Here is a 25,550-nt window from a genome sequence, read left to right on the forward strand (position 1 = left end):
TTTTTTTTTTTTTTTTTTTTTAATTAATACTTAGGCTGCATCCCCATGAGATTGAATTAATTGGTGTTGAGTGGTGCTATGCAATTGGTAGTGTGTGAAAAAAAGTCCCCCAGGTGATTGTAATAGCTACACTTGTGACTTACTGATCTAGAGAGTAACAAAGCTTTATTAACTTGTTCTTAGGGTAGCTTTTACCACCTCTTGCCATTAAAGTCTTTAATTTGGCACATGAATTTTTTTCCTACTTCATGTGAAAGTTCCTATAGGACTGAAAGTGGCTAGTATAAGGTTGGAAATCCTCAGGATGAAAAGGGAACTGGGAAACTGTATGTGAAAGATCTAGGGGGTTAGTGTTTTTCTGAGCATTTGTTGGGATCATTATTGCATTTTTATTTTAGGGTAGGTTCCAAGATGAGTCCAAACCAAAAGAACCAAACCCACTGCCATTGAGTCAGTTCCGACTCCGTGACCCCCATTGGGTTTCCAAGGTGGTAGATCTTCATGAAGGTAGGTTGCCTCATCTTCTTTCTGTGGAGTAGCTAGTAAGTTTGAACTGCCAACTTTCTGATTAGCAGTCAAATGCCTTAGGCACTGTCCCACCAGAGGTCCTTAAGTTAAGTCCAGGGCAGCATTTTGTACATAAAAACTCAGATCATGGCTACCAGAACATACTCAGTACTGCAGGGCATTTTTTAAGGTAGCTGTGATTGTGATAGTAAGACATTTGGCTGCTAACCAGAAGGCTGGGGGCTCAAACCTACCAGCTGTTCTGCAGGTGGAAGATGAGGCAGTCTACTTCCATGAAGATTTACAGCCTTGGAAATCCTATGGTGGTCACTATGAGTCAGAATCAACTCAATGGCAGTGGGTTTTTGTGATTGTTATATAAAGGTGTAGTGATTCTGGTGCTTAAAAAGAGATAGTGACTCGATCTGGAGAAATGACCTGCTGTAAAGAGTCCAAAGAGAATCTCGGTATGTTTCTTACTCTGGTGGGGAGTGTGGTACTGTTCATGTTCCAAAATGAGCTGACTAGAGAGGAGCATAACCATCTGATTCTGCCACCATCTTTTGGCTCCAGGGATTGATGTAACATAATGAACTAGAGCAAGAACTTGGTACTCTGTAGTCATCAGATGACTACAGACATGTTCCAGTCTCAACTTTAAGCATAAACTATGCTCTCATAGTTCATTATCTTTAAAGAGCCACATGTATAAGTGTGTGTGTGTGTGTGTGTGCATGCAAATATATCTATGTGCAAGTATCTGGATAATGAAAGTGTATCCCTAAGCACGTATGACTGTGTATATACCACCCAGCTATTAAGTGATGATAAAACCAGCTATTATCTGCTTTCCACAGGACGGTGACTTTTTACCACTGCAACAGCAGACCCTGCCATTTCCAGCAGATCTCCAGTCAGCCCCTGACATCACCCTGTCCCTTGTCTCCCTTTGTGGCCTCCTAAATGCCCTTCTCATTGGCCTGGGTTCCCTGGTGGTATGGAGGGGTGCTGCCTAGCACTGACCTGGAAGTGTGAGTGACCCACTGACCCAATGGTGAGAACTGACTGCCCTTCTGGGATGAACATTTCTCCTCTCCAGTTTACCATCCAGAGAGTAGATGGGACAAGGTGTAGACCTCATTCTTTCTTAGTATTTTCGTTTCAACTGTTTTGGAAAGTGGAGTGGCTGTTTGCAGTAAAAGGGAGGAGAAGGGCATGGAAACAGTATTACTTGGGCTTAGGGTGTGTGGGGGGGTACGTTGGGTGGCTTTCCTTGGGAAAGAAGGGAAGAGTTAAATACTTTAAAGGGTAGAAAGAGAGCTTAGGTATGCTTGGGAGCTGCCTTGGGTCATGATCCTAGGTTATACTAGAACTTAGATATGGCTGGTAATCAACCTTGACGTTGAAATTGAAGGCTTTCATATCTTCTGCTGGCTATCAGATTCTCAGTCATACTGAGACTTTGTTGTTGTTGTTGTTATGTGCCGTCAAGTCAGCCCTGACTCATAGCGACCCCTCCTTGGGTTTCCGAGGCAGTATCACTACGGAAGTAGGATTGCCCAACCTTCCTTCAACAAAACAAAAAAAGCCTCACTACTGTGGAGTCAGATCTGACTCATAGTGACTCCTCCTTGGGTTTTTGAGGTGGTATCTCTAGGGCAGTAGATTGCCCAGTCTGCCTTCTGAGGAAGTGGCTAGTGGGTTTGAACCACCAGCCTTTTGATTAGCAATCAGATGCCTTAGGCACTACACCACCAGGAGGCCAAAATTCCCTACTGTTTTCCTTTCCATCCCATCAAGTCAGAGTTAAGCCATGGAGATTCAGAGAGCCTGAGACCCTACCAAAGATAGAAAGGGGTTAGGGCTTTAGTTACTCTACCCTAAGGGAACGGTCACTCTGTCCTATGCCATGGAATAATAGGGGCCTAACAGTGGGTTGCATTATTTCTCATCACTAGGACATCAAAGGCCAGTTCTGGAATGATGATGATTCAGAAGGAGATAATGAATCAGAGGAATTTCTCTATGGAGTTCAGGTGAGGCTATATCTGCAAGACCCATGTTGGATAGTCCAGATGTCTGATGATGCTCTCTGGAGACCTTAAGAGTTAAAGAGGTTGTTTTAAAGCAGAGATGAGTTGAGGATATAATATTGGTGTGGCCTGAGCATAATCTTGTCAGAGCTTTTCCCATGTCCTTGGTCCTACATGGGACTTACACCTGTCCCAGAGTACACCATAGTCTCTGTCCATGGAGACTACCCATATGTTCTTAGTTAGAAGTAATTATTTCACTAGTCTTTAACTAGCCAACCCAAAAAACCTGTTGGCGTTGAGTTGGTTCTGACTCATAGCAACTCTATAGGACAGAATAGAACTGTCCCATCCAAGGCTATAAATCTTTGTAGAAGCACATTGCCACCTTTCTCCCAAAGAGCAGTTGATGGATTTGAACTCCAATTCTTTTAGTTAGCAATCAAGCACCCAACTGCTGTAGCACCAGGGCACCTTTCTCACTAGCCAGTGGGAATCATTTCATTCATTAGGTTCAAATTCTTAAAAGGTTTTCCTGCCATTGGTACTTAATGCTGTTACTTCCCAGGGCACAATCCTGAGCAGGAATCTCAGGGACTCTTCAGACAGAACCAATCTGAGTTAAATGCTGTGCTTTTCAGCCTATTTTGAGTATTCATAGAAGGTATACCTAAGTATGCTGGTCAAGGTCAGAGATGAAAAGCTGGAGACTAAGGATGTAAATTCCTCAAACAAAGCTGCAGCTGGTCTGCGGAAATGTCTTAGAGTGGTGATAGAAGGGAGATTTCTCTGTCAATGAAAGCCCCACCTAGCACTGCCACTGAGAGCCCTTTCATATAGGCTGATTTCATTTTGCCTGTACTGCTGCTATTTGATTTGTCCTGTTCCTGGGGTCTTTCCATGTTCTTTTCATTTTTCATACCTTTCTTTTCCACACTGTTTATCTTCTTTTGCTACTCCCCACCACCACCATATTTGCCACTAACTCAGGGGAGCTGTGCAGCTGACCTGTATCGACACCCACAGCTTGATGCAGACATTGAAGCCGTGAAGGAGATCTACAGTGAGAACTCGGTATCCATCAGGTGGGATTCTACTTATAGCAGGGGACAATTCCACTTCTTTCAGAGTTCTTGAAAGGCTAGAGGTTTTTCTTTTTAGGGTGTGATGGGTGTCTATGATGTAGATAAAATAAAAGCTTAACGGAAGTGGGAATTGCTCAGAATACTTACACTTAGCTGACAGGGGACAGTGGGTAAAGTGTGGCTATTTCTGTTAGAAAGTCCCTCTGATCCTAGACCCCTCTAGGCTGATAGTTTCACCTTTGAGGCAAGAAGGGCTTCTGACCTGGAGAAGCCCCTAATCATGTGAGTGGCTTGAGGCTTTAGCTGTGAGCCTAGATAGAAGGTTATCTTCTACCTTTCCTTCTCCCCAGGCTCAGTTCTTCCTACATCTCTCTCTCTGTTCCCTTCTTTCTCCCTTAATGATTTTCACCTGTTTCTCTATAGAGAATATGGAACTATTGATGACGTGGACATTGACCTCCACATCAACATCAGCTTCCTTGATGTAAGTGGTGCTAATACCTGCCAACAACATATCTAGCTGGACTTGTGGATTTTGTCATATAGGCCAGGAGTTTTGTTCTTGAGTGCTATATTTGGAGCACATATTCATCATCCCTGTCTTTCCTAGACCATCAGTAGACGGTGGTGTGTACTGTGATGTACATATGTGTGTCATATGGGGAAAACATCTCTTGCTAAATGGTAACTATTTCCCTTACTCTTAGGAGGAAGTCTCTACAGCCTGGAAGGTCCTCCGGACAGAACCTATTGTGTTAAGGCTACGATTCTCTCTCTCCCAGTATCTTGATGGACCAGGTAAAGCAGTGATTTTGTCAATTGGGGGCTCTAGGTGTGATCTAATCCAAAGTCTTCAGCTAACGAAAGTAGAGAACAACTAAAAAAAAGGCCACTGGTAGGAGCTTTCAGTCTCCTGTCATTGTTGTGTTCATCCCCTATCATCTTAGAGCCATGCCCTAAAGACCTTCTTGGTTAATGAAATTGTTTTCTCTGGTTCTCAGATATTATTTATTCCTCCCCACTCTCCTGAACTTCCTAGTTGAACTTGACTAGTTAGTTCCCAAAGTCTACATTCTGTCTCAGATATTTTCTTCCTCTACCATTATTATTTAAAGTACCCAACAGCTACTGCTTTTAGAATCTAAGGGAGCTATTCTATGGAACTGTGCCTTCAGAGTCCCAGGAGGACATAGGTATGTATATACTAGGAATTTTCTCTTCTCCTTGCAGAACCGTCAATTGAGGTTTTCCAGCCATCGAATAAGGAAGGGTTTGGGCTGGGTCTTCAGTTGAAAAAGTAAGAACTTTTCTCTTTCTTGACTATGGACGTTTGAGGGGAAGACAGATGGCTATATGTGGATGGGCAAGCAGGACCATCCATCCTTGGATGGATGCTGATTTTATACAGAAAAGAAAATATCTTTCTGCAATATGCCTAAGGAAGGCTAAAATAAATTTGGCGAGCCAAGTTTATGATTGTGTCAGGGGAACCTTTGCTTCTGGAATATCTGGCTTTGAAGCTTACTAGAGGTAAGCTTACTAGAGGCTCATCGCTACTTAGCATAAAAGAAAAGCACAGTTCTGGAATCCATCATGCTATTCATATTTCCTTTTACAGGTTCCTTGGAGGGGGACTCTAGGAGTTCAGATTATTTTAGTTTATTGGATGTATTGAGTACCTTGCTAAGTGTTTGATATACAAAGAGAAATGAAGCACAGCTTTAAACCTCAAAGAAGTTTTAAATAGAGTCCATTGGATATATACATGTTCTAATATAAGTGAGTATATAAGGTTTAGAAAGAACACAGAGGAAAGAATGACTCAGTCTGGTGGCAGGTGGAGGAGGGCTGTGAATGAATGACTTAGAGGAAGATGATTAATGGTTTTCAAGGATGGATAAGAGCTGTCCATACAGATTCTGAGAGTGAATAACATTTGCAGAGGCATAGTTATGTGAAGCAGCATGTGTGTAGGACACTTCAAGTAGTTAAATATTGCTTGAGTATCCAGGGGGAAAGTGGCAGGAACCAAAGCCAGAAAAGTAGGGAGAAGCTCAGATCAGAGAGGATATTGGGTTTTTATCTTATAGGCAATGGGGAGCATTGAAAGGTTTAAGACAAAGAAAGGATATGATCAGATTTAGTTTTAGAAAAACCATACTGGTGGCATAGTTCAAAACCAATTGGAGGTGGTGAAATAGGAGACCAGAACCAGTTTAGTGGTAGGCTTTTGAAGAGGTCCAGACATGAGATGATGAAGGTCTGAAGTAAAGTGTGACCATAGGTAATACTGAAGATGAGAGACAGATTAGAGGGCTTGGAAAGTATAAAGTCAACAAGACATGAAGAGTGATTTGGATGTGTTGGACATGTTTGTAAGAGGTAAAGGAGAACGAAAACTACTCCTAGATTTGCAGCCTAGGTGTCTGGGTAAATTTTGATACTTTTTATTTAAATAAGGATATAATGAGATCATGCATAGCAGTGATTGTAAGGGTGGTTCAGGACCAGGCAGTGTTTTGTTCTGTTGTGCGTAGGGTCCCTATGAGTCAGAACTGACTTGATGGCCCTAACAGCAGCAAGAGCAGGGTTGTGGGATGGGAATAGATAATTAGCTCTGTTGTAGACATGTTTAAAGTTAAATTGGGGTATGCAAGTGCATATGTTCAATAGACAGATGTGTGGATTTGGTGCTTAATAGAAGTTAGGGTAGGAGATACACATTAGTATATGGGTGTTAATTATAACCAGTATAGAATATGAGAAATTGCTAAGGAAGAGCATGATAAAGAAAATAAAAGAGGGTCAAGGGCAAAACACCCTTTAACACCCAGACAGAATACCCAAGACATCAGCAGGAAGACAGGAAGACGAAATACTGAAAGTAGTTCAGAGAAGTAGGAGAAGAATGAGAAGATAATAGTGCCATACAAGACAAGGTAAGAGAGTTTCCACAAGGAGGCCAGGTATCAGGATAAGTAAGAGAACTTGAGAGTTTCTAATTGGATTTAGCAATTTTAGTGGACTGATAAAGATTGAAACAAGAATGTAGTAAGTTGAGAAGTGAATGGTAGGTCAGGAAGGGTAAACAATATATAAAGAGAAATTTGGATGAGAGTGGAAAGAGGAGAGAAAGATGGCTAGATTGTGGTACAGGAATTTCATGGTTTTCATAGGTAGTGATGGAAGAGAGTGGGGATAATTAATAGATCAGGATCCCTGAAGAGTCAAGAGGGGGCTAGAATCTAGAGCCAGATAGAGGAATTGATCTTAAATAGGGGTGTCACCTTGTCTCCAGAGAATAGAGGGCTCGAGATAAGAATGAAAAGGGAGATAGCTGCTTTTATACACACACACACACACACACACACATATTATTTGGAGGATAATTTTACACTTAATATTTCTCCTTCATTTTTTTTTTAAATTTTATTGCAGTAAAAACCTATACAAGACATTCACCAACATAACAACTTCCATATTTATAGCACAGTGACATTGATGGCATTTTTCATGTTGCACCACCATTATTACTATCCTTCTCCAAAATATTCCACTACCATTAGCATAATCTCAATGCCCGACAAACAAAAGCTCCCCCTTTCCGTCCTCCTCCTACCCCGGTATCCACAAATAATCTTTGGCGGGTGTGTGTGTGTATAAATTTGTTTATTTTTGTCTATCTAGCAATTTTCCCTTCCCTTTCCTCCCATCCTTGGTAAGCAACAAAGGAAGTTCCCTTCCATATATAAACCTTTCCTTGACTTTTTATAATAGTGGACTAATACAGTATTTGTCTTTCTGTGACTGACTTATTCACTCAGCATATTGTGCTCCAAGTTCATCCATGTTATGCTGTGTTCTGTGGATTCTGCATTATTATTATTATTATTTTTTAATTGTGATTTCGGTGAAAGTTAACAGAGCAAATTCACTTTCCATACAGCAGTTCACACACACATCTCATGACATTGACTACAATTTACCCCAGTGCAACAGCTCCCCTCCCACTTCCTCCCGATTGTTACCTCTTCCCTATGTCCATTCCTTCATGCACTCCTGCCCCCTGAAATGTCTCCCTGTGCATAAACAGCCCTTATTTCTCCCATGATTGTTCTCTCCAAGGAGTATATCTGCCTCGGGTACATGTTCAGCTCATATGCCTGTCTTTTGTTTCGCTGGAAGCCACAGATGTGGGTTCAATTCCAGACCTGAAGGGCAACTAGGGACCATAGTTTCAGTGGTTCCACCAGGCTCTATCAGACCAGCAAACCTGGTTCCCCTCCCTTTTATCTTTTTCCCAAAATAATTGTGAGTTTTGTTCCACATTGTTCTCCCTCTCTATCTAGGATCTCCTACATAGATCCCCCTCCAAGTAGTTGACATTGGTAGCCGGGCACCATCTAGTTCTTCTGGTCTCATAGTCATATAGGCTGAGGATCACACTGCATTATTCTTTAGTGTTGCATAGTATTCTGGAAAATGGAGATAGTTTTTGTAGTAGGGTTGGAAAGTTAAAGGAACTCATCTTTTGCCTCAGTTTTCTCTATTAAGATGAAAGAAAGTTAGATTATAGATGAAGTTAGGAAACTAACATGATCAGAGTTTAATGTAGTAGCCTAGAATACTACTAGAGAGAACTGATTAAGGACCAGTGAAAGGATTGACAGGCCTGAGAGTCCATGTAAAGTTGGAAACCATAAATTTGGTGATGTAATTTTTCTTCTCACAAAAGGACTGTTAGCCCTCGTGTCCCTAATCCGCTTCACTATTCAGAAGGCAGAGAGTGGTACTCACCTCCATCCCACCACTTCAGCACCACTCTTTGTATAGCCATTTCTTGGCAATAAATTACAAGGTTCATGGCCTTTGAAGGCTTGCCTTAATATCTCCTAAAGGTAATAGGAGTATTTATCTCCTTACCTTGAATAAGTGCTTTAGGACAGTACATTTCCATGTGCTAAGGCCATATCAAGGAAGTTTTCAAACACATACTCCCCTACCACTACTACTTGGCAGTCTCTGAATCTGAATTTTAGATTAGTTGCCTCTCTTAGTCCTTATTTATTGACTAGCTCTACTGCCTAAGCTTTCCTACGCCTATTCTTTTTGATCCCTCAGGATCCTGGGCATGTTCACATCCCAACAATGGAAACATCTCAGCAACGATTTCTTGAAGACCCAGCAGGAGAAGAGGCACAGTTGGTTCAAGGCAAGTGGTACCATCAAGAAGTTCCGAGCTGGCCTCAGCATCTTCTCCCCCATCCCCAAGTAAGTGCTCCCTTAGTAGCTCATAATCTCTAATTACCTAAGTATTATCTTATCCTTCATCCCATCAACTTGATTTCCTAAACTTACCTTTCTGTCCTCTCTCTAGGTTCTCTGAATTCTGAATCTTTAACTATTAACACTGCTTATGTGGTCCTATCTTCTTTGTGCCCTTACACTTCTACTCTTGACCCAATATTCATACCCCATCCTTTATGTAAAACACAGTACCTAATACCTGGTATGTACTTGAAGAAATGTGTGCTGATTTCTCCTTTCTTTGGCTCTCATCTCTATTCCCCTAAGGAGGCAGAGTGAGGAAGCAGGCACTGTTTCCTCTTTCTTATGCAACTGTACACTGATGTATTTTCTCGTTTCTGGAAGTAAATATTGTTCCATTCTTTGACCCCAGGTTTATACGGTGATTATCGTTTGGTGTTTTTTTTTTTCTTTTTCTTTTTTTAAATCTTTTTCCCTTGGTATCTTCTAATCTTCCCCAAAACAGATACAAACCTCGGTGATAATACTGACTACTAAACAGGTGACTTTGGGGGTCATAGATTTTCAGCTTCATAGACACCATTACTGATAATCAGATGTGACTAATGTGACTAATTTTGCCTAGCCCAGTGTTTAGTACTTAATGGATAATACATACATACTGTATAAATGAAATAAGCATCCTCTCCAGAGGATCATTCCATACTTAGCCTGGATGCCATACAGAGTGATTTAGGCTCTGCCTTTGCCTACCCTTTACTGACTTACTCTGAAAAACACACAAATAAGGACACAAAGATCAAGTTCAGATGCATGATCTACTTGTCTTGTCAGTGTTTAAGATCCAGTAGAACTTTCCTGAGATAAAAGTTTCTTTGGTTTGTGTCACTTCACCCATCCTGGCCTAGATATCTTTTAGTTCCAGTCCTCTTCTAGGACTCATACTGAATCCCTAGTGTCATCACTTCTCTTTGCTCTCTTCCCCAGATCTCCCAGTTTTCCTATCATACAGGACTCCATGCTGAAAGGCAAACTGGGTGTACCAGAGCTTCGGGTTGGGCGCCTCATGAACCGTTCCATCTCCTGCACCATGAAGAACCCCAAAGTGGAGGTGTTTGGCTACCCTCCCAGCCCCCAGGCAGGTCTCCTGTGCCCCCAGCACGTGGGCCTCCCTCCCCCAGCACGGACCTCTCCTTTGGTACATGGGCTGGGGAGGGTTTGACTTGGGCATTAGGAGGGTGGTAGTAGAAATGTAGGGGGATAAACTACTCAAAATAGGAGGAAAGTATGGTTGTCCAGGCATCATAAGTCAAACCTGGGCATGTACCATGAGTGGATAGAACGGAGCACATTTCTTAAGTTTTATTGTGATTTGGGTGAAAGTTTACAGAGCAAATACATCTTCCATACAGCAGCTCACATATACTTCGTCTCATGACATTGACTGTAATCTCTCACAATCCAACAGATTTCCTTCCACTTCTTCTCTATAGCCATATCTTCCCTGTGTCCTTCCCTCCCATACACTCCTGCCCCCCGAGCTGTCTCCCTGTGCATACATAGCCCTTCCATTCTCCCAAGAAGTTTATCTACCTAATGTAAATGTTCAGCTCATATGCCTGTCTTTTTGGAGTACATTTCTTATAGCTAAAAACTTAGGTCTTAACTGTCTGACCAGATTTTATATCAATAAAGCATGAAGTAGAGTCTGGGGATGATCCTCCCGAGAGAACATAAATGATTTTATTAGCTTGTAGGGCTGAGGATAGGACTTGGTAGTCAGCTGCTGTACTAACCTGTTCCTCCTACCTCAGAAGAGGATCAAGGCCATGTGAGCCCTTTTCCTTCGGGGAAAAAAAATGTCTAAAGATCTCTCCACCTTTGGAGTTAAGTAATTCAAGGTAGACATTAGCTACTTTTGGAGAATCCTAGGTGATGGTTATAACTGAGGTCTGTCTAGACCCTGCCTTCATGGGAGGCTCATGGGATCTTTTTACTCTTATCAGGTCAGTGGTCACTGCAAGAACATTCCCACTCTGGAGTATGGATTCCTCGTTCAGGTAATTCCAAAGTTCCTTCTCTCCTGTTGTCTGATGCATCTGATCCTCTAGAGTTGATCTCCTAGCTCCTTAGTCATTTAACAAATATTTCCTGAGTTGCTTTGCTCCCAAAATTATACTAAGTATGTATGGATAAGAGAAAAGAAAGCACAGTTCCCATCCATGAGAAGCGTATAGCATTGTTGGGTAGACAGCACTCATAAACCACTTATGATCAAGTGTCAAATGAAGCTCTGCAGATTTTAAATTTGTAGGTGTCTGGATGAGAGAGAGGGGTTGACACTATTTTTACAGTCCTGAACATCCTTATCTTTGCTCAGATGGTCTGCAGTTTTCCTCACAGACCTCTTATACTGCTCAGCCACTGCTGGTCATTTGATGCTTATTTTTATTGCTCTGCTGCCTACACTTCCTTTCAGTTTTGCATCTCTCTTATCTTTGTTTGTGCCATTGCATCCACCTGATTTGTTCCTCATACCTGCCTATTATAGTCAAGGGTCAGATACTACCTTTCCATTAAATGTTGTTTTCCTACCTATATTAGCAGGAAGTGATCTCTCCCATCACTGCTTTTTGTTGTATATGGCACCAATGTGTCATATACTATATGCTGCCCTAAATTATGTATAAATTTTTTCTAAATTACATTTTACTATGTTTTCAGTAAAGGTTTACACAGCTGTTAAGTTTCCCATTCAGCATTCCTATACAAGGTATTTAGTGACATTGGTTACATTCTTCACAATGCATAAATATTCTCATTATTTCCATTCTGGTGGATCCATTTCCATTAATCTAGGTTCCCTGCCCCTTTACATTCTCATCTTTGCTATAAAATAATTGTTGATTGTTTGGTCTCAGATGAATTGTAATTAATTTTTATACATGTCACATCTATAGAGTTTAGGGTCTTAGAAGACAAAGAGAAACTTATATATATCATTGTATCACTAGGAGACCTTTGACAGAGATGGGTAAATCATTGGCATTCAAAAAATCTATATTAAATGAGTAAATAAACCCATTGCATGTCCTGTTGCCAGCCCAAAAGTGTGTGAAATGGAAATACCTGATTGTAATCAAAGTGCAGCTGATTGGAAAAGTCATGTTAAGACAGAGTGTTTATAAAAATGCTTTAGGAAAGATGGCAGACTAGGCAGAAAGACTGCACAGACCCTCTTCAACAAAGAAAAGGGAAACCAATTAACATAGACACAGAAGATAATCCTGGACCCCTGAGCCTTGAAGGGAAGGATAGAGAAGTGGACTAAACCCCAACTAGCAGAAGAATTTGCATGCAAAAAAGGAGACATACAGAGCTGCAGTCTGGCAGTGATCCTGAGCGATCCTGACGGCATAGCTTGGAGATTCCCGAGTGGTGGTAGGACTTAAGAATTAACCTAAAAATCACCCGGCTAGTCAGGGACTGCATGGAGGACTGCGCACGATGGCTGGGGAACAAATGGAGAAGGTGAAGAGAAAAGTGGGCTGAGCTGTGGACTTTTGCAGGTCCGGAGGGTGCCGCCATTTTGTAGGTTTAAAAGCGGCTTGACTGTTTTGGATATTTAAAGAGACAGCGCTCTCAGAGATTCCTGGGGCTTAAGAGCATGTTCTGCTTTCCAGCAACCCCAAGGATGCTCAGGACCTGCAAGACTGACAAGTTTTTTGAAGGTTATTCAATTGTAATTTGTGTCTAATTGAGTGGGAGACAACAGCAGTCCCCATAAGACATAACTACACCCACACCTCCTGTAACTTCACTTACTGAGCGACAGTCACTACCTCCTTCTCCACCAACGGACCAACAATAGAAAACCACCAAGAAGAGCCTGAATCACCCTTGGCTGCTCTTCACAAACAGTTAACAGAGATCTAAATACAACAACGCCACGATGCCTTAGAGACAACAGACCATCACAGTCCACACAAAGAAGCAGGATAAAGTGGTAGAAACAAGGGAGCAGGATACAGACCCAGAACACATCCCTGAGGAAGAAGCAGCATTGGAACTCTCTGATAAGGAATTCAAAAGAGAATTATCTTTAGGTACCTTCAAAGGATTGAGAGACAGACCAAAGAAAACACAGAAAAAACCTTACAAGAATTTTGGAAGAAAATACAAGAACAAAATGACAAAAGAAATGAAAAATTAGAAATGATTCTGAATCTAGAGTTAGAAATCCAGAAGATTAATACTAAATTGTCAGAAATAGATAACACATTGAAAGGGCAAAGGAGTAGACTGGATGCAATGGAAGGCAGAATTAATGAGATTGAAGACAAATACCTGAATACTTCTTTGGAAAGGGATCAAGAAGCAGAAAAAAAATCAAAACAAAATGAAGAAAGCCTAAGGTTCATGTGGGATACCATCAAAAAGAATAGCTTACGTGTCACTGGAATTCCAGAACAGGAAGAGAAAAACAAAACCACTGAGAAAATTATCCAAGATTTGCTGGAGGAGAACTTCCCTGATAAGATGAAAGATGAGAATATATCCATTCAGGCCAACGAACCCCAAACAGGATAGACCCCAAAAGAAAATCACCAAGACACATCATCATCAAACTCATCAAAACCAAAGACAAAGACAGAATCCTGAAAGCATCACAGGAAAAACAAAAAGTTACCTACAAAGGACAGCCAGTAAGAATAAGCTCTGATTTCTCAGCAGAAACCATGCAAGCAAGAAGGCAATGGGATGGTATATATAAAACCCAGAAAGAAAAAAGTTTTCAACCAAGAATTATATATCCGGCAAAATTGTCCCTCAAATATGATGGTGAAATTAGATTTCCAGATAAGCAGAAACTAAGGGAATTTGGTAAAACCAGACCAACCTTACAAGACATCCTAAAGGGAGTCCTTTGAACAGAGAACCAAAAATAGCAAATAACAACTGACCATTAATACACAAGATGACATAACCCAGAAACCACAGCTATGGACATATCCAAAGTAAAATGAGCTTATAAGATTGTAAACAGGGAACCAGAGACATCAATTGGCAAGTGAGGACAACTACAAACAAAAAAGAGGGAAAAGACTGTGTAGTCACAGAACTTCTAAATGGTGAGGAAGTTAAGAGAGTTGCAAGATAGAATGGACTATTGTAACAAGTTCTGTACCTTACACCATACGCAAAAACGAACTCCAGATGGATCAAAGACTTAAATGTGAAACCTAAAACTATACAGTTCCTCAAGGAAAATCTAGGGGCAAATTTAAGGGTTCTACTATATGGCATAAATAGACTATACAATAGCCAAAAGATGGAAACAACCTAGGTGTCCATCAACTGAGGAATGGATAACCAAACTATGGTACATACACACAATGGAATACTGTGCAACGGTAAAGAATAATGTAGAATCTGCAAAACACCGCATAACGTGGATGAACTTGAAGGACATTGCTGAGTGATATAAGTCAATCACAAAAGGACAAATACTGTATTAGTCCGTTATTGTAAAAGTTAAGGAAAGGTTTATCTATAGAAGGACATTGTCTTTGTTGGTTACCAGGGGTGGGAGGGGAGGAGAGGGAATGCGGTTAGATAGAGATAAGTATTGATTTGGGTGAAGAAAAGGGCAGTGTGCCAAATGTGAGTGACCAATATGGCAGCATTGAGGATGAGAAAGACATAGAGAGGTACATGGGAGGTACAGACAACAAATATGAACCCTTATACACATGCAGTACTGTGTTGTCAGTGAAGGCAAGCATGGGTATATGGGTGGATAGATGGGTGGACAGGCTGAACTATTAGATATGTCTATGAAATGGGGAGTGTATCCAAGAATATACATAAGGTTGGCAGACAATGGTCCTATAAGTTTATGTGAATGATCAGAATTCCCAGGTGTATAGTAGAGCTGACAGGGGGCAAGGTTGTGGTCACTGCTTGGTCACAGCCAGCTACCCAGAGGGACTGAGTAGTTGAACCTGCGGGCTTGGGACCATAGTCGCAGGGGACATCAAGCTCAATTGGCATAACATACTATATAAAACATTGTTCCACCTCCTACTTTGGCAAGTAGCGACTGGGATCTTAAAAGCTAGCAAGCTGCCATCTAGATGCAACGATGGGTCTCCTCGTCCAGAGCAAAGAAGAATGAAGAAAACCAAAATTCATGGAAACAATTAGTCCTAGCGACTGGTAAACCATCCAGTCTGCAGCCTATACGAATATGAGACCAGAAGAACTAGATGGTGCCCGGCTACCATGGTCAGCCACTTGGAGGGGGATCAGTACCCTGTGGTCAATGTCATGAGACAAAGTATATGTAAATTGCTGTATGGAAAGTGAATTTGCTCTGTAAATCTTCACCCAAATCACAATAATTTAAAAAAAAGAAAAAAGAAAAATAAATGCTTTAGGATATTGTTGTGTGAACTTTGAATTTGTGCTAGCACAAACTCCTAGCACAGAGTTCTGTCTGTGGTATTAGCCAGTGGACAGGCTGAATGTTTTAGGTAGTAGAAATGTCTTCTCAGGCCTCCCTATTGATGGATCATGGACTAAATACCTGTTCTGAAAAGGATGGTATATAATTACTGCAACTACTATTAATAGTCTGATTAGCACCTGTTACTATTTATGAAATACTTTTACAAAATCATCTTATTCCTCTCAACATTCCTAAATGGTGAATAATGTCCCACTTCATAAATGAAGGAACCAAGGCTTTAAAAGTTATTAAAGATATTAAGTAGTATAGGTGGGACTTTAGCCCAAGTCTTCTAAATCTAAAGTCATGGCCATTTTTTTTTTTTTTAATTGTACAGTCTTAGCTTTATAGTTGGGCCATCAATTTAGGTGCAAGGCCCAAGAATAAATCTTGCCCTAGGTACAGGATTAGGAGGGAAGGAAGTAGCTGGAAAAGATACTCAGATTTCCCATAGCTGTCTATACTTCCAAAAGATTTTAATAGAGTCTTTTCTTTCTCCAGATCATGAAGTATGCAGAACAGAGAATTCCAACACTGAATGAGTATTGTGTGGTGTGTGATGAGCAGCATGTCTTCCAGAATGGGTCCATGCTTAAGGTATAGGCTTCTATTCTGTGACCCCCTTGCTTGGGTCCTTGGCCAAGTCCCCTTCACTATCTCCTTTATTCCTTCCTTCTTTTTGTGGTTTCTGTCCACACTCCCTTAGACCCTGGGAATATTTGCTTTTCTTGAAGTCTCAGCAGTCCTGTTTAGAGAGATGAGGATATAAGAAAATTTTTGAGGATACAGTGCCCAGCTAGCATTTAAAAATAGGGATCAGATACCAACCAGCATGATTGGATATAAGCTGTCCTCAAGAACTCCAAGTCAAGGTAGGTAGACAGATAGTTAATTATAATCACAATATATATTCAGTATATAGAAAGAGATAAAAGCAATGATGTGGAAACTTAAAAGAAAGAGTATCAACTGGGTAGGTTCAGGGAAGGCGTCATAAAGGAGACAGTATGACTTTTCAAGCTTAAGAGTAAGTCATCTAAATTTAGATTTTACTTATTTATAGAATAGTTTGCTTCTGACAAAAAACTGACAACGATCAAGGCAATTCTGCTTCAGGGTGCTTCTCTGTAGAACAGAGTAGAACTGCCTCAGAGTATTTCCAAGGCTGTAAATCTTTATGGAAGTAGACTGCCTCATTTTTTTCCCACAGAGCAGCTAGTGGGTTCAAACCACTAAACTTTTGGGTAACAGTCTAATGCTTAAACCACTGCACCACCAGAGCTCCTTTGCTTCTGATAAATTCTTGCCTTGTTCAAGAAGATGGTTCGTCTCTCCCAGAACACCGCCTTATTGCATACCTCCCTTCCCCCATCCCCATCTGTTTACTCTGTCCCTTCAGCCAGCTGTCTGTACTCGTGAACTGTGCGTTTTCTCCTTCTACACACTGGGAGTCATGTCTGGAGCTGCAGAAGAGGTGGCCACTGGAGCAGAGGTTTGGAAGAGGGAAAGGTGGCTGGGGAATTGGGAGCAAGAAAGAAAGGCAAGGGAACCCAACAGTTTTATTCCTTGGAAGTTAACGTACAGGGATACTGTTATACATAAGGATGTTCACTATAGTTTGTAATAATAAAAAAGTGGGTACAGCTCTATCTGTAGGGGATCCAAGTACAGAAATTGGATATTTCTTTATAATGGAAATTCTATACAACCATTATTTTTGGATGGCAAATTATAATACATTGTTTTGGAAAAAAGCAAACATAATAGTATAAAACCAAAACCAAACTCACTGCTGTGGAGTCAGATCCAACTCATAGCGACCCCTCCTTGGGTTTCCAAGGTGGTATCACTATGGAAGTAGATTGCCCAACCTTCCTTCTGAGGAGTAGCTGGTGGGTTTGAACTGCCAGCCTTCTGGTTAATAGTCAAATGCCTTAGGCATTACGCTACCAGAGCTCCCATAATAGTATATATAGTATAGTTTTTTTAGTTACTTATGTAACAAAATAACTGTTTCCATAGGAAAAATATCCAGAAGGATATGCATCAGGCTTAAAAGGTTATTTATGAGACATGAGATTTGTTTGGAGGTAGAAGGATGAATTTTTTTCTTTTCTTCAATCACTTTGGTTTAATTTCAGTTTTTTAAATGAGTTGGTATTTTCTAATTAAAAAACCATAAACATACTTGCTTTTGAAAAGAACATCAGGGAGAAATGCTCAGAGACCCTAGAAGGTCGAGCTGTGCTGGATACTTTGTGACTCTGAGCACTGGGAAATCATTTACCTTCTGCTCCCTTTCTCTCCTTTTGCTTAAGGTGGTAGATCTGCTGGTGGCCATGTGCAGAGCAGCTTTGGAGTCCCCTAGAAAGAGCATCATCTTTGAGCCTTATCCTTCTGTGGTAGACCCCACTGATCCTAAGACTCTGGCCTTTAACCCTAAGGTATGATTGCTTGGGAAGAAAATGGGGCTAAGGAACAGAGATGGTAAAAGATAATGGGAGATTATGGGATGCCATTCTAGTATACACAACAACTTGGAATAAGGAGAAAGAGAAATGGAATACTTGACTGTGAGATTACAATTCTGGGAAAGCAAGAGCCTAGGGAGTAGGGTGTTACGGTTTGTGCTTACAAGGTTAGAATAGAGAGGGTGCTACAGCCCCTTGTCACCCAGGAAATGAACAAGTGGGTCATAGAAAAAAGTGACCCCACCTGGGATGGGAACTCTTATTGGGAGAGAAGACAGACCCTATGCCTTATTTTTTGGGAACTCTTGAACTCTAGGATTTAGCTGTTTCCGTGAATAAATGGTTGAATTTGTCAGAAGAAGGAGAGAAGAATTAATACTATATCACGTTAGGGAAGAATATTGGCTTTGAGCCAGACAGACCTGGATTCCATTTGCAGTTCTGTTGCTCCCAAGCTGAATGGTATTAGGTCACTTCACCTTTCTGAACCTCGGTTTCCTTTTCTGTAAAAAGGGAATAACAACTATCTTGTACATACTATAAAAATGAGAGAGAATAACACAGAGGGAGCAAGTAGTTGGACTTGTGGGCGCAGGACCATGGTTGCAGGGGACATCAAGCTCAATTGGCATAACATGCTACACAAAAACATTGTTTTACATCCCACTTTGGTGAGTAGCAACTGGGATCTTAAAAGCTTGCAAGCGGCCATCTAGATGCAATGATGGGTCTCTCCTCATCCAGAACAAAGAAGAATGAAGAAAATCAAAGACACATGGAAACAATTAGTACAAGGGCCTGGTAGACCATGAGATCCTCAGCCTATATGAGTGTGCAACCAGAAGAACTAGATGGTGCCCAGCTACCATGGTCAGCCACTTGGAGGGGGATCAGTACAGAAGATCCTGGATAGAATGGGAAAACAATGTGGAATAAAACTCAAAATCATAAAAAAAAAAAAAAGACCAGGTTTGCTGGTCAGATAGAGCCCTGTAAGACTCCTGAGACTATGACCCCTAGTCACCCTTCAGGAATTGAACTCACTCCTGTGACTTCCAGTCAAACAATAGACAGGCATATGGAGTGAACATTTACATCAGGGAGATAACACTACTTGGAGCTATCAATTGTGGGAGAACAAAAGGGCAGTGTTTGCACAGGGAGACAGCTGGTGGGGGGTGGGAGTGCGTGGGAGAGAAGGACACAGGGAAGAGGTAACTGGGGAGGAAGTGGGAATAGAGCTGTTACATTGTTGGGAATTTCAGTCAATGTCATGAAATAAAAAGTGTGTGAACTGCTGTATGGAAAATGAGTTTGCTCTGTAAACTTTCACCGAAGTCACAATAAAAATAAAATTAAAAAAGAGTGTGTGTGTTCCATATATATATATATATGGAACCCAGCATAGTGCCTCACTATATTATTTTCATTACTATATATCAGGAACAGTACCAGGCTCTTTATGTATGTTATTTCATTTAATCCTCAGAGCATCTCTATGAGAGTGGTAGGTATTATCTTCATTTGCACAGATACTGAATTTCTGAGAAGTAACTCACCCTAGTACTTCCAGCTGATAAAAGAACTAGGATAAGATTACAAAACTGTCGGACATTAAAGCTTATGTTTTTTCCATTACATGTTACACTGCTTCTCTTGGGCCTACACTTTTGTGCATCTGGCCCTCCCTTTTGTCACATCTTAACTCTCCTGCACTTTTCATCAATTGGTTCTCCTATTCCCATTGATTCCCCACAGAAGAAGAATTATGAGCGGCTTCAGAAAGCTCTGGATAGTGTGATGTCCATCCGAGAGATGACCCAGGTATTCTGTCCTTTTTCTGTCCCCTGCCTTCTGCCTGCCCAGCTCAAGTGTCCTATTCTGTTTGGAATTCGTGGGGGTGAAGATTTAGAGATGCTATTCAGTGTCTTCACTGTATTTTCTCTTAGTCTTTCCTCTTTATACTTCCCAGTCTTTGTTCTCTGTTTTGTTAATTGTTACTTCTCTTCCTCTCTCAACCTTTCCCTTTGCTGCTAATTCCTTCACAAGATGTTCATATTTCATGTTTTCCCCATAGTTCTTAGGCAATTAGGGAAGTAAGGGAAAGACCTTTTCTCTGGGTTGGGAGGGTGAAGAGGGGGGATTGGAGGTAAGGAACTAGATCCAGGGTCCTACATCTTCTATCCTTCTAGAGGTGGGGCAGTCACATGGAGCAGTGACCATCTTTTGACTCAAGGCTGTCCCTCACCAGACTTCCCTAACCCTCGTCTGCAATCTCTGCATGAATAGACATTCATTTGTACTCACTTTTACAGGTGGGCCTCTTCTCAGCAAATCCTATATGTTACAGTTAAGATAAACACATAAGATACACCTAGGAGGGATGATTTACATGACAGAGGACTCTATATAATGTTTTACTGCAGGATTCCTTAGCTGAATTTTTCTGGGACATTTATTTTTTTGATTTACAATCAAGTTTTTAAGGCTGTAGGAATTGCATAAAATGAGGGAGACCCACCTGCATGTTGTTTTGTAAACATCTTCCGTCATTTTCATATTTATGAGTCTTCCCATCCTGATTGGGGCTTCCTGAGGGTGGGAACCCATCTCCTTTTACCCCTATGTGGCCTTTAGTGCCTACCGAGCCCTGGACCCTGAAAGTCAGTTTGTTAAAAGCAGGAGGGTTCCCACCTCTCCTTAGAATTAACCTTATGGCCATTGTCTTCCAGGGCTCATATTTGGAAATCAAGAAGCAGATGGACAAGCTGGATCCCCTGGCCCATCCTCTACTGCAGTGGTACGGATAGAGTGGCTCATCCTTCCCTAGGGGGTTATTGGACAGGGAGCCTATATTTTCTTTTGGAGGTGGTTTCTATGTTGTTCCCAAAGTTACTGACATCGTGGCTGCTTTTTTCTTGGGTTTTGATTGATACAGTATGCCCTGAGAAGCCCTCAGACTCTACAAAGAATTCACAGATTCCAATAAGACACATCAAGTTCTCTTTAGGTTTTCTGTGTTTCCCAGTAGGTTTTTGAGTTCTCCTTGCATATAGAAATTCATACTATTGAATTCAATGAAGTTTTCTGCATTTAAAAGAGCCTATCTTCCCCTAGTACCTTTTTGTCCCTGATGATGTAGAATGTCAGAGCCTTCAGGCACTTTTGTTGTTCCCTTTTCCTAGCAAAAATCCTGAACATTGCCTACTGCCCTCCACCCCTGGCACTCCCTCTCTGATCTTGATTTCCATTCTTTCCGTAAGCTTTCTGCTTATAACTTGCCTCTTGCCTCTATCTTCCAGTCTTTGGCATCAGTAATTTATCAGTACAGCAGCTTCCTACCTCTTAGCATGAAGAATGACCAGATGTAAAACATCTAGGGTGACATCACAAGTCCAGGAGTGAGACAAAAAAAAAAAGAAAAAAACTACATCCACTATAGGAAATAATGTTTCCTTGCTGAGCTGTCAATGTTTTACGCTTATGTTCTCTGCTGTGCTCTGAGTTCAGTCTAGATGCAGCCTAATCTGTCCCTGATTCTTTAAGAAGTTCTTATTTCTTTTGTTTCTTTTTCTAGCCCAGACAGTAACATTACATCCTTCCTTCTTGTCCCTGAGAGCCTTCAGGTAGAGTAGCTCCTAAGCTCTGGTTCTGAGTCTCTAAATCCCAATTATAAGTTGACACTATCCTAGTAAAGACTTCTCCTAACTTCTTTGTACCTGACCCCTTGTGCTCTTCCTGTTATTCTATTCTTTTCTCTCCCTAGATGTAGGAGCCCACCTCTTACCCCTTTATTTCATTCCTTATTTAACACCCCAGTAACTAACTGGTCTCTGACAGGAGTTTCCATTTCACATTTTTATACACAACAACCATTACCATTCACAAGGAATGTCTAGATAGTGATCTCAACATTTCACATAAATCAGACAGTCCTAGCATCCTTGCTTGTTCTCCCAGGGATCAGAGGGAGACTGCTTCTATGTTCAGAATGGCCAAACCACACACTTATTCTGTCCGTCTGTTTTTTTCTGTTTCTTCCCAGGATCATCTCTAGCAACAGGTCACACATTGTCAAACTACCTCTCAGCAGGGTAAGTGAGCATTCACCCTCTAAACCCTTTAAGTTTTTGACGGGGGCAGGGAGGGACTCCAAACCAGCTAGTCACATTGGTCCTAGGCCTGTCTATTGAGCCCTGTCCATCAACCACACCCTTGGGACCTAAGCATATTTCTTTTATCTGGGGCCAGCACAAATCTGAGTTGCTCCCTCATCCCCAACCCTTCCTTCCCTGATCTCCATTTCTGCTCTGTTTTCCTGACCCCACCCCACCCTGGGCAGCAGCTGAAGTTCATGCACACCTCACACCAGTTCCTCCTGCTGAGCAGCCCTCCTGCCAAGGAGGCTCGGTTCCGGACCGCCAAGAAGCTCTACGGCAGCACCTTTGCCTTCCAGTGAGAGGGGTGGAGATGGGAGGAGGGGACAGTAGATAATGTAGGGTGCTGGGAGGGCAAGTGCCTTTCAAGTATGAGTTTGTGTTACCTGTCTATCAACCAGTCAACAAATATTTATTAACTGCTATTGTGGTAGGTGTTATAGAGGATAAAATTACATATGAGATGGTCTTTACTCTTAGACTACTGATGATATGGTTAAGGAGAGATGACATTTACATTGACAAGATGAAGTTGAAGGAAATGGTTGGAAGGGATGGATTCATAAACTGCTTTGATGAAAAACCAGTAATTTATGCCTAATTGTTGGCTAAGATAGGAAAAAAGGGTATTAAAGGTAATTTGGAGTGGTTATACTCTTTTTTTTAAAATAGAACATGAACACAGAAGCCATAGTGAGATCAGTAATAAGTTTGTTGAGTTTGAGGTGGATTTGTTGAATTTGAAGTATCAGGAGAACAGGCAAATGAAAATATTGAACCAGTAGTTCAGAATTTAGGATGGGACTAGCTGAAGCACAGGAGAGAGGATAAGACTGGGCATGAGGATGGATGGGTTAACTACACATATCTTGCATGCCTGTGACTATACCCATGTGCATGTCCATTGCTATCTGTACTGTGGCCATCTTCATGTCCTGTGTGGGTAAGAATGGGTGGGAATGGAAGTCCTGGAAGGTGCTCCTGAGAGCCTCATACTGTGCGGAGACATGTATTCTCCCTGCCTTACAGTGGGTCCCACATTGAGAACTGGCATTCGATCCTGCGCAATGGGCTAGTCAATGCATCCTACACCAAACTGCAGGTGAGGCTGTGTCCCTTTCCCCTTTCTCTCCACCCCTTTCCCTGTCCCACTCAATTCTGGGGAAGACTGTTCTAGAGTACTTAGCTCTTTTTTGTCACTATTCTCAAATCTAACCTTTGGGGGCATCCCTAAAGAGGAAGTTGGAACTGTCTGTATAGAAGGAATATAGCTGTTATATATTTGACCAGACTCTTTTTTAGTGGTGTGGGGGATGGGATTATAGCAATAGGCAGGAATATGGAATTGCTGATTGCATCCATTATGCTCAGTTGTTAATAGAGCTTTCCAATTTACATAATTACTTATTCAGAGAATTGACATTGGAGTCTATCAAGAGACTGATACAGCTTCTTTGCTCTGAACGATTCCAGGGACTAGTTATTACCCCTTCTGTTGGCTGCCTGGTCAGTAGTTCCTCTCCTTTTGAACCTGTATATGTTCTGAGGCCTGGTTATAGGGTCAGGGACTGTGAGGGACTAATTCTGTGGCTCTGCCACTCCCTACTTGCCAAGGCATCAATACCTATACCTGGTATTTCATAAGCAAAGAGGTTAATCTGTATCCACTTCTCAGCTAACCAGCTTTTCAAGAGTAGGTGCCTAGAGTATGTGAATGAGTCAGAAGGTAGAGAGAGGGCTGGATAAATCTGTGGCTGCCTAATAGATAGCCATGGGACGGCCCAGGCTCATATTGCTCATCCTGGTGTTTCCCTGCAAGCTGCATGGAGCAGCCTATGGCAAAGGCATCTACCTGAGCCCCATCTCCAGTATTTCCTTTGGATACTCAGGTAAGAAATATTCTCTGGCCACTTTGACTTTATATGCATTTTGTGAACACATGATCTGTGCTGTTTCCTCTTCCCCCATCTCATGAATATTTGGTTTATGTTAACTCTCTCTTCAATCATGGATACATTGTCTGTCTGTCTGTCTCTACCTATTAGGAATTTAAATTCTTTACAAGATGAGGCCAGTTATCTCCTTTTCTGTTAGGCAATCCTCTTTTTAATGGGGCTTGTTTTATTCATTGTAGGGACTTGGCCCTTGGAATGGATTAGAGAGTAAGTGGGCCATGAACTGGGCTTTTTTGCAGACTATATTCTTGGTATTGAGAATAGCCTATTGTTCTAGGTTGTCTGCATGTGTACACTTTCATTGCATATGAATTTATGTGAAAACACGTGAAAGCTTGAGTTCCTTCCATTGACTTACCGCTCTTAAGACATTGTGACATTGTTCTTCTTCTTGTCAGCCATCCTTTTAAAATTTAAACTGTCTGTAATCATACACTATTATATTTGTCATACTGAATGCAAGAGAAAGCATCTTATTTCAATGGTAAGAAATCAACAAGGGCTAGATTCTAGTTGAGAAATGAGTCCAGCTTTGTCTAGCTCAGAAAAGAAGTATTACTTAGAGTTCTCTCAGTCTTCCAGTTTTGTGTCTTAGTTCCTTGTTACTTTGGTTTTGTTCTCGTTCTGTATAGTTTCTTTATAAGGTAATCCACTATATGACTATATGTTCACCATATGAAGGGGACTGTGCTAGATTCTTTATAGACTGTTATTTAGCGTTCTCCAGTAATTGTAACTGTTATAAAGATAAGAAAACTCACAGAACTAGAAAAGCCTCTAACAACAGATTAAGCAAAATAGAAAAAATGAGATAATATAGATAAGAATGAACATAAAGGAAATAAAAACAAGTACAATAGGTAGGATCAAACAAGCCAAAAGATGGTTCTTTTAAAGAACTAATAAAACAGATAAACTCTAGTTAGATTAATTAAGAAGAAAAAAGGCATAATTAAATATTATTTTGAAAGAAAAAGGGGACATAACTATAGATACAGCAGAATTTAAAACCAATAAGAGAATTCGGTCAACTTTAAAATGCCAGTAATTTGGAATCTTGGACAAAATGGGAAAATTTCTCAGAAAATAAAACTTAACAAAACTAACTGAAGAAGAAATAGAAAGCATGGATAGCCCTAAATCCATGTTTAAAAATTTTCCCAAACAGAAAATACCAAGTTCAGATAGTTTTGTGAGTGAATCTTAAACCAAACTTTCAAGGAACAGATTATTCTAATTTTATACAAAATGTTATGGAGAACAGAAAAAGATGGAGTTATAAATTATAAAGGAGGATAAATTCAACTTTACTAAAATTAAAAACTTCTGTTCATCAGACACCTTAAAAAAAGTGAAGACAAGGTACAAACCAGGAGAAGACATTTACAACACATACAACCACAAAATATTAGTTATAAGAATATGTAGGAAACTCTGGTAGTGTAGTGCCTAAGGCACTTGACTGCTAACCAGAAGGCTGGCGGTTCAAACCCACCAGCCACTCCTCGGAAGGAAGATGGGGCAATCTATTTCCATAGTGATCCTGCCTCGGAAACCCAAGGA

The 25,550-nt window shown here is 41.0% G+C and overlaps 1 protein-coding gene across 1 annotated transcript in view; it reads left to right on the forward strand.

Moving 5' to 3' along the window:
- The first annotated feature begins 501 nt into the window (after positions 1-501).
- The window catches only part of PARP6 (poly(ADP-ribose) polymerase family member 6), a 31,836-nt gene continuing 6,787 nt past the window's right edge, over positions 502-25,550 (forward strand). Inside the window, exons 1-18 of the mRNA XM_042783248.1 lie at positions 502-507; positions 2,466-2,543; positions 3,531-3,625; positions 4,049-4,109; positions 4,333-4,423; positions 4,856-4,922; positions 8,747-8,896; positions 9,881-10,091; positions 10,900-10,953; positions 15,906-16,001; positions 16,804-16,896; positions 17,723-17,848; positions 19,634-19,699; positions 20,608-20,675; positions 21,921-21,969; positions 22,218-22,330; positions 23,062-23,134; positions 23,852-23,921. Coding sequence (XP_042639182.1) covers positions 502-507; positions 2,466-2,543; positions 3,531-3,625; positions 4,049-4,109; positions 4,333-4,423; positions 4,856-4,922; positions 8,747-8,896; positions 9,881-10,091; positions 10,900-10,953; positions 15,906-16,001; positions 16,804-16,896; positions 17,723-17,848; positions 19,634-19,699; positions 20,608-20,675; positions 21,921-21,969; positions 22,218-22,330; positions 23,062-23,134; positions 23,852-23,921 — 1,567 coding nt within the window. The remainder of the gene's footprint in view (positions 508-2,465; positions 2,544-3,530; positions 3,626-4,048; positions 4,110-4,332; positions 4,424-4,855; positions 4,923-8,746; positions 8,897-9,880; positions 10,092-10,899; positions 10,954-15,905; positions 16,002-16,803; positions 16,897-17,722; positions 17,849-19,633; positions 19,700-20,607; positions 20,676-21,920; positions 21,970-22,217; positions 22,331-23,061; positions 23,135-23,851; positions 23,922-25,550) is intronic.

Source organism: Orycteropus afer, unplaced genomic scaffold (assembly GCF_000298275.1).
Source record: "Orycteropus afer afer isolate SDZICR_OR568_19922 unplaced genomic scaffold, OryAfe1.0 scaffold00015, whole genome shotgun sequence".
Lineage (NCBI taxonomy): Eukaryota > Metazoa > Chordata > Mammalia > Tubulidentata > Orycteropodidae > Orycteropus > Orycteropus afer.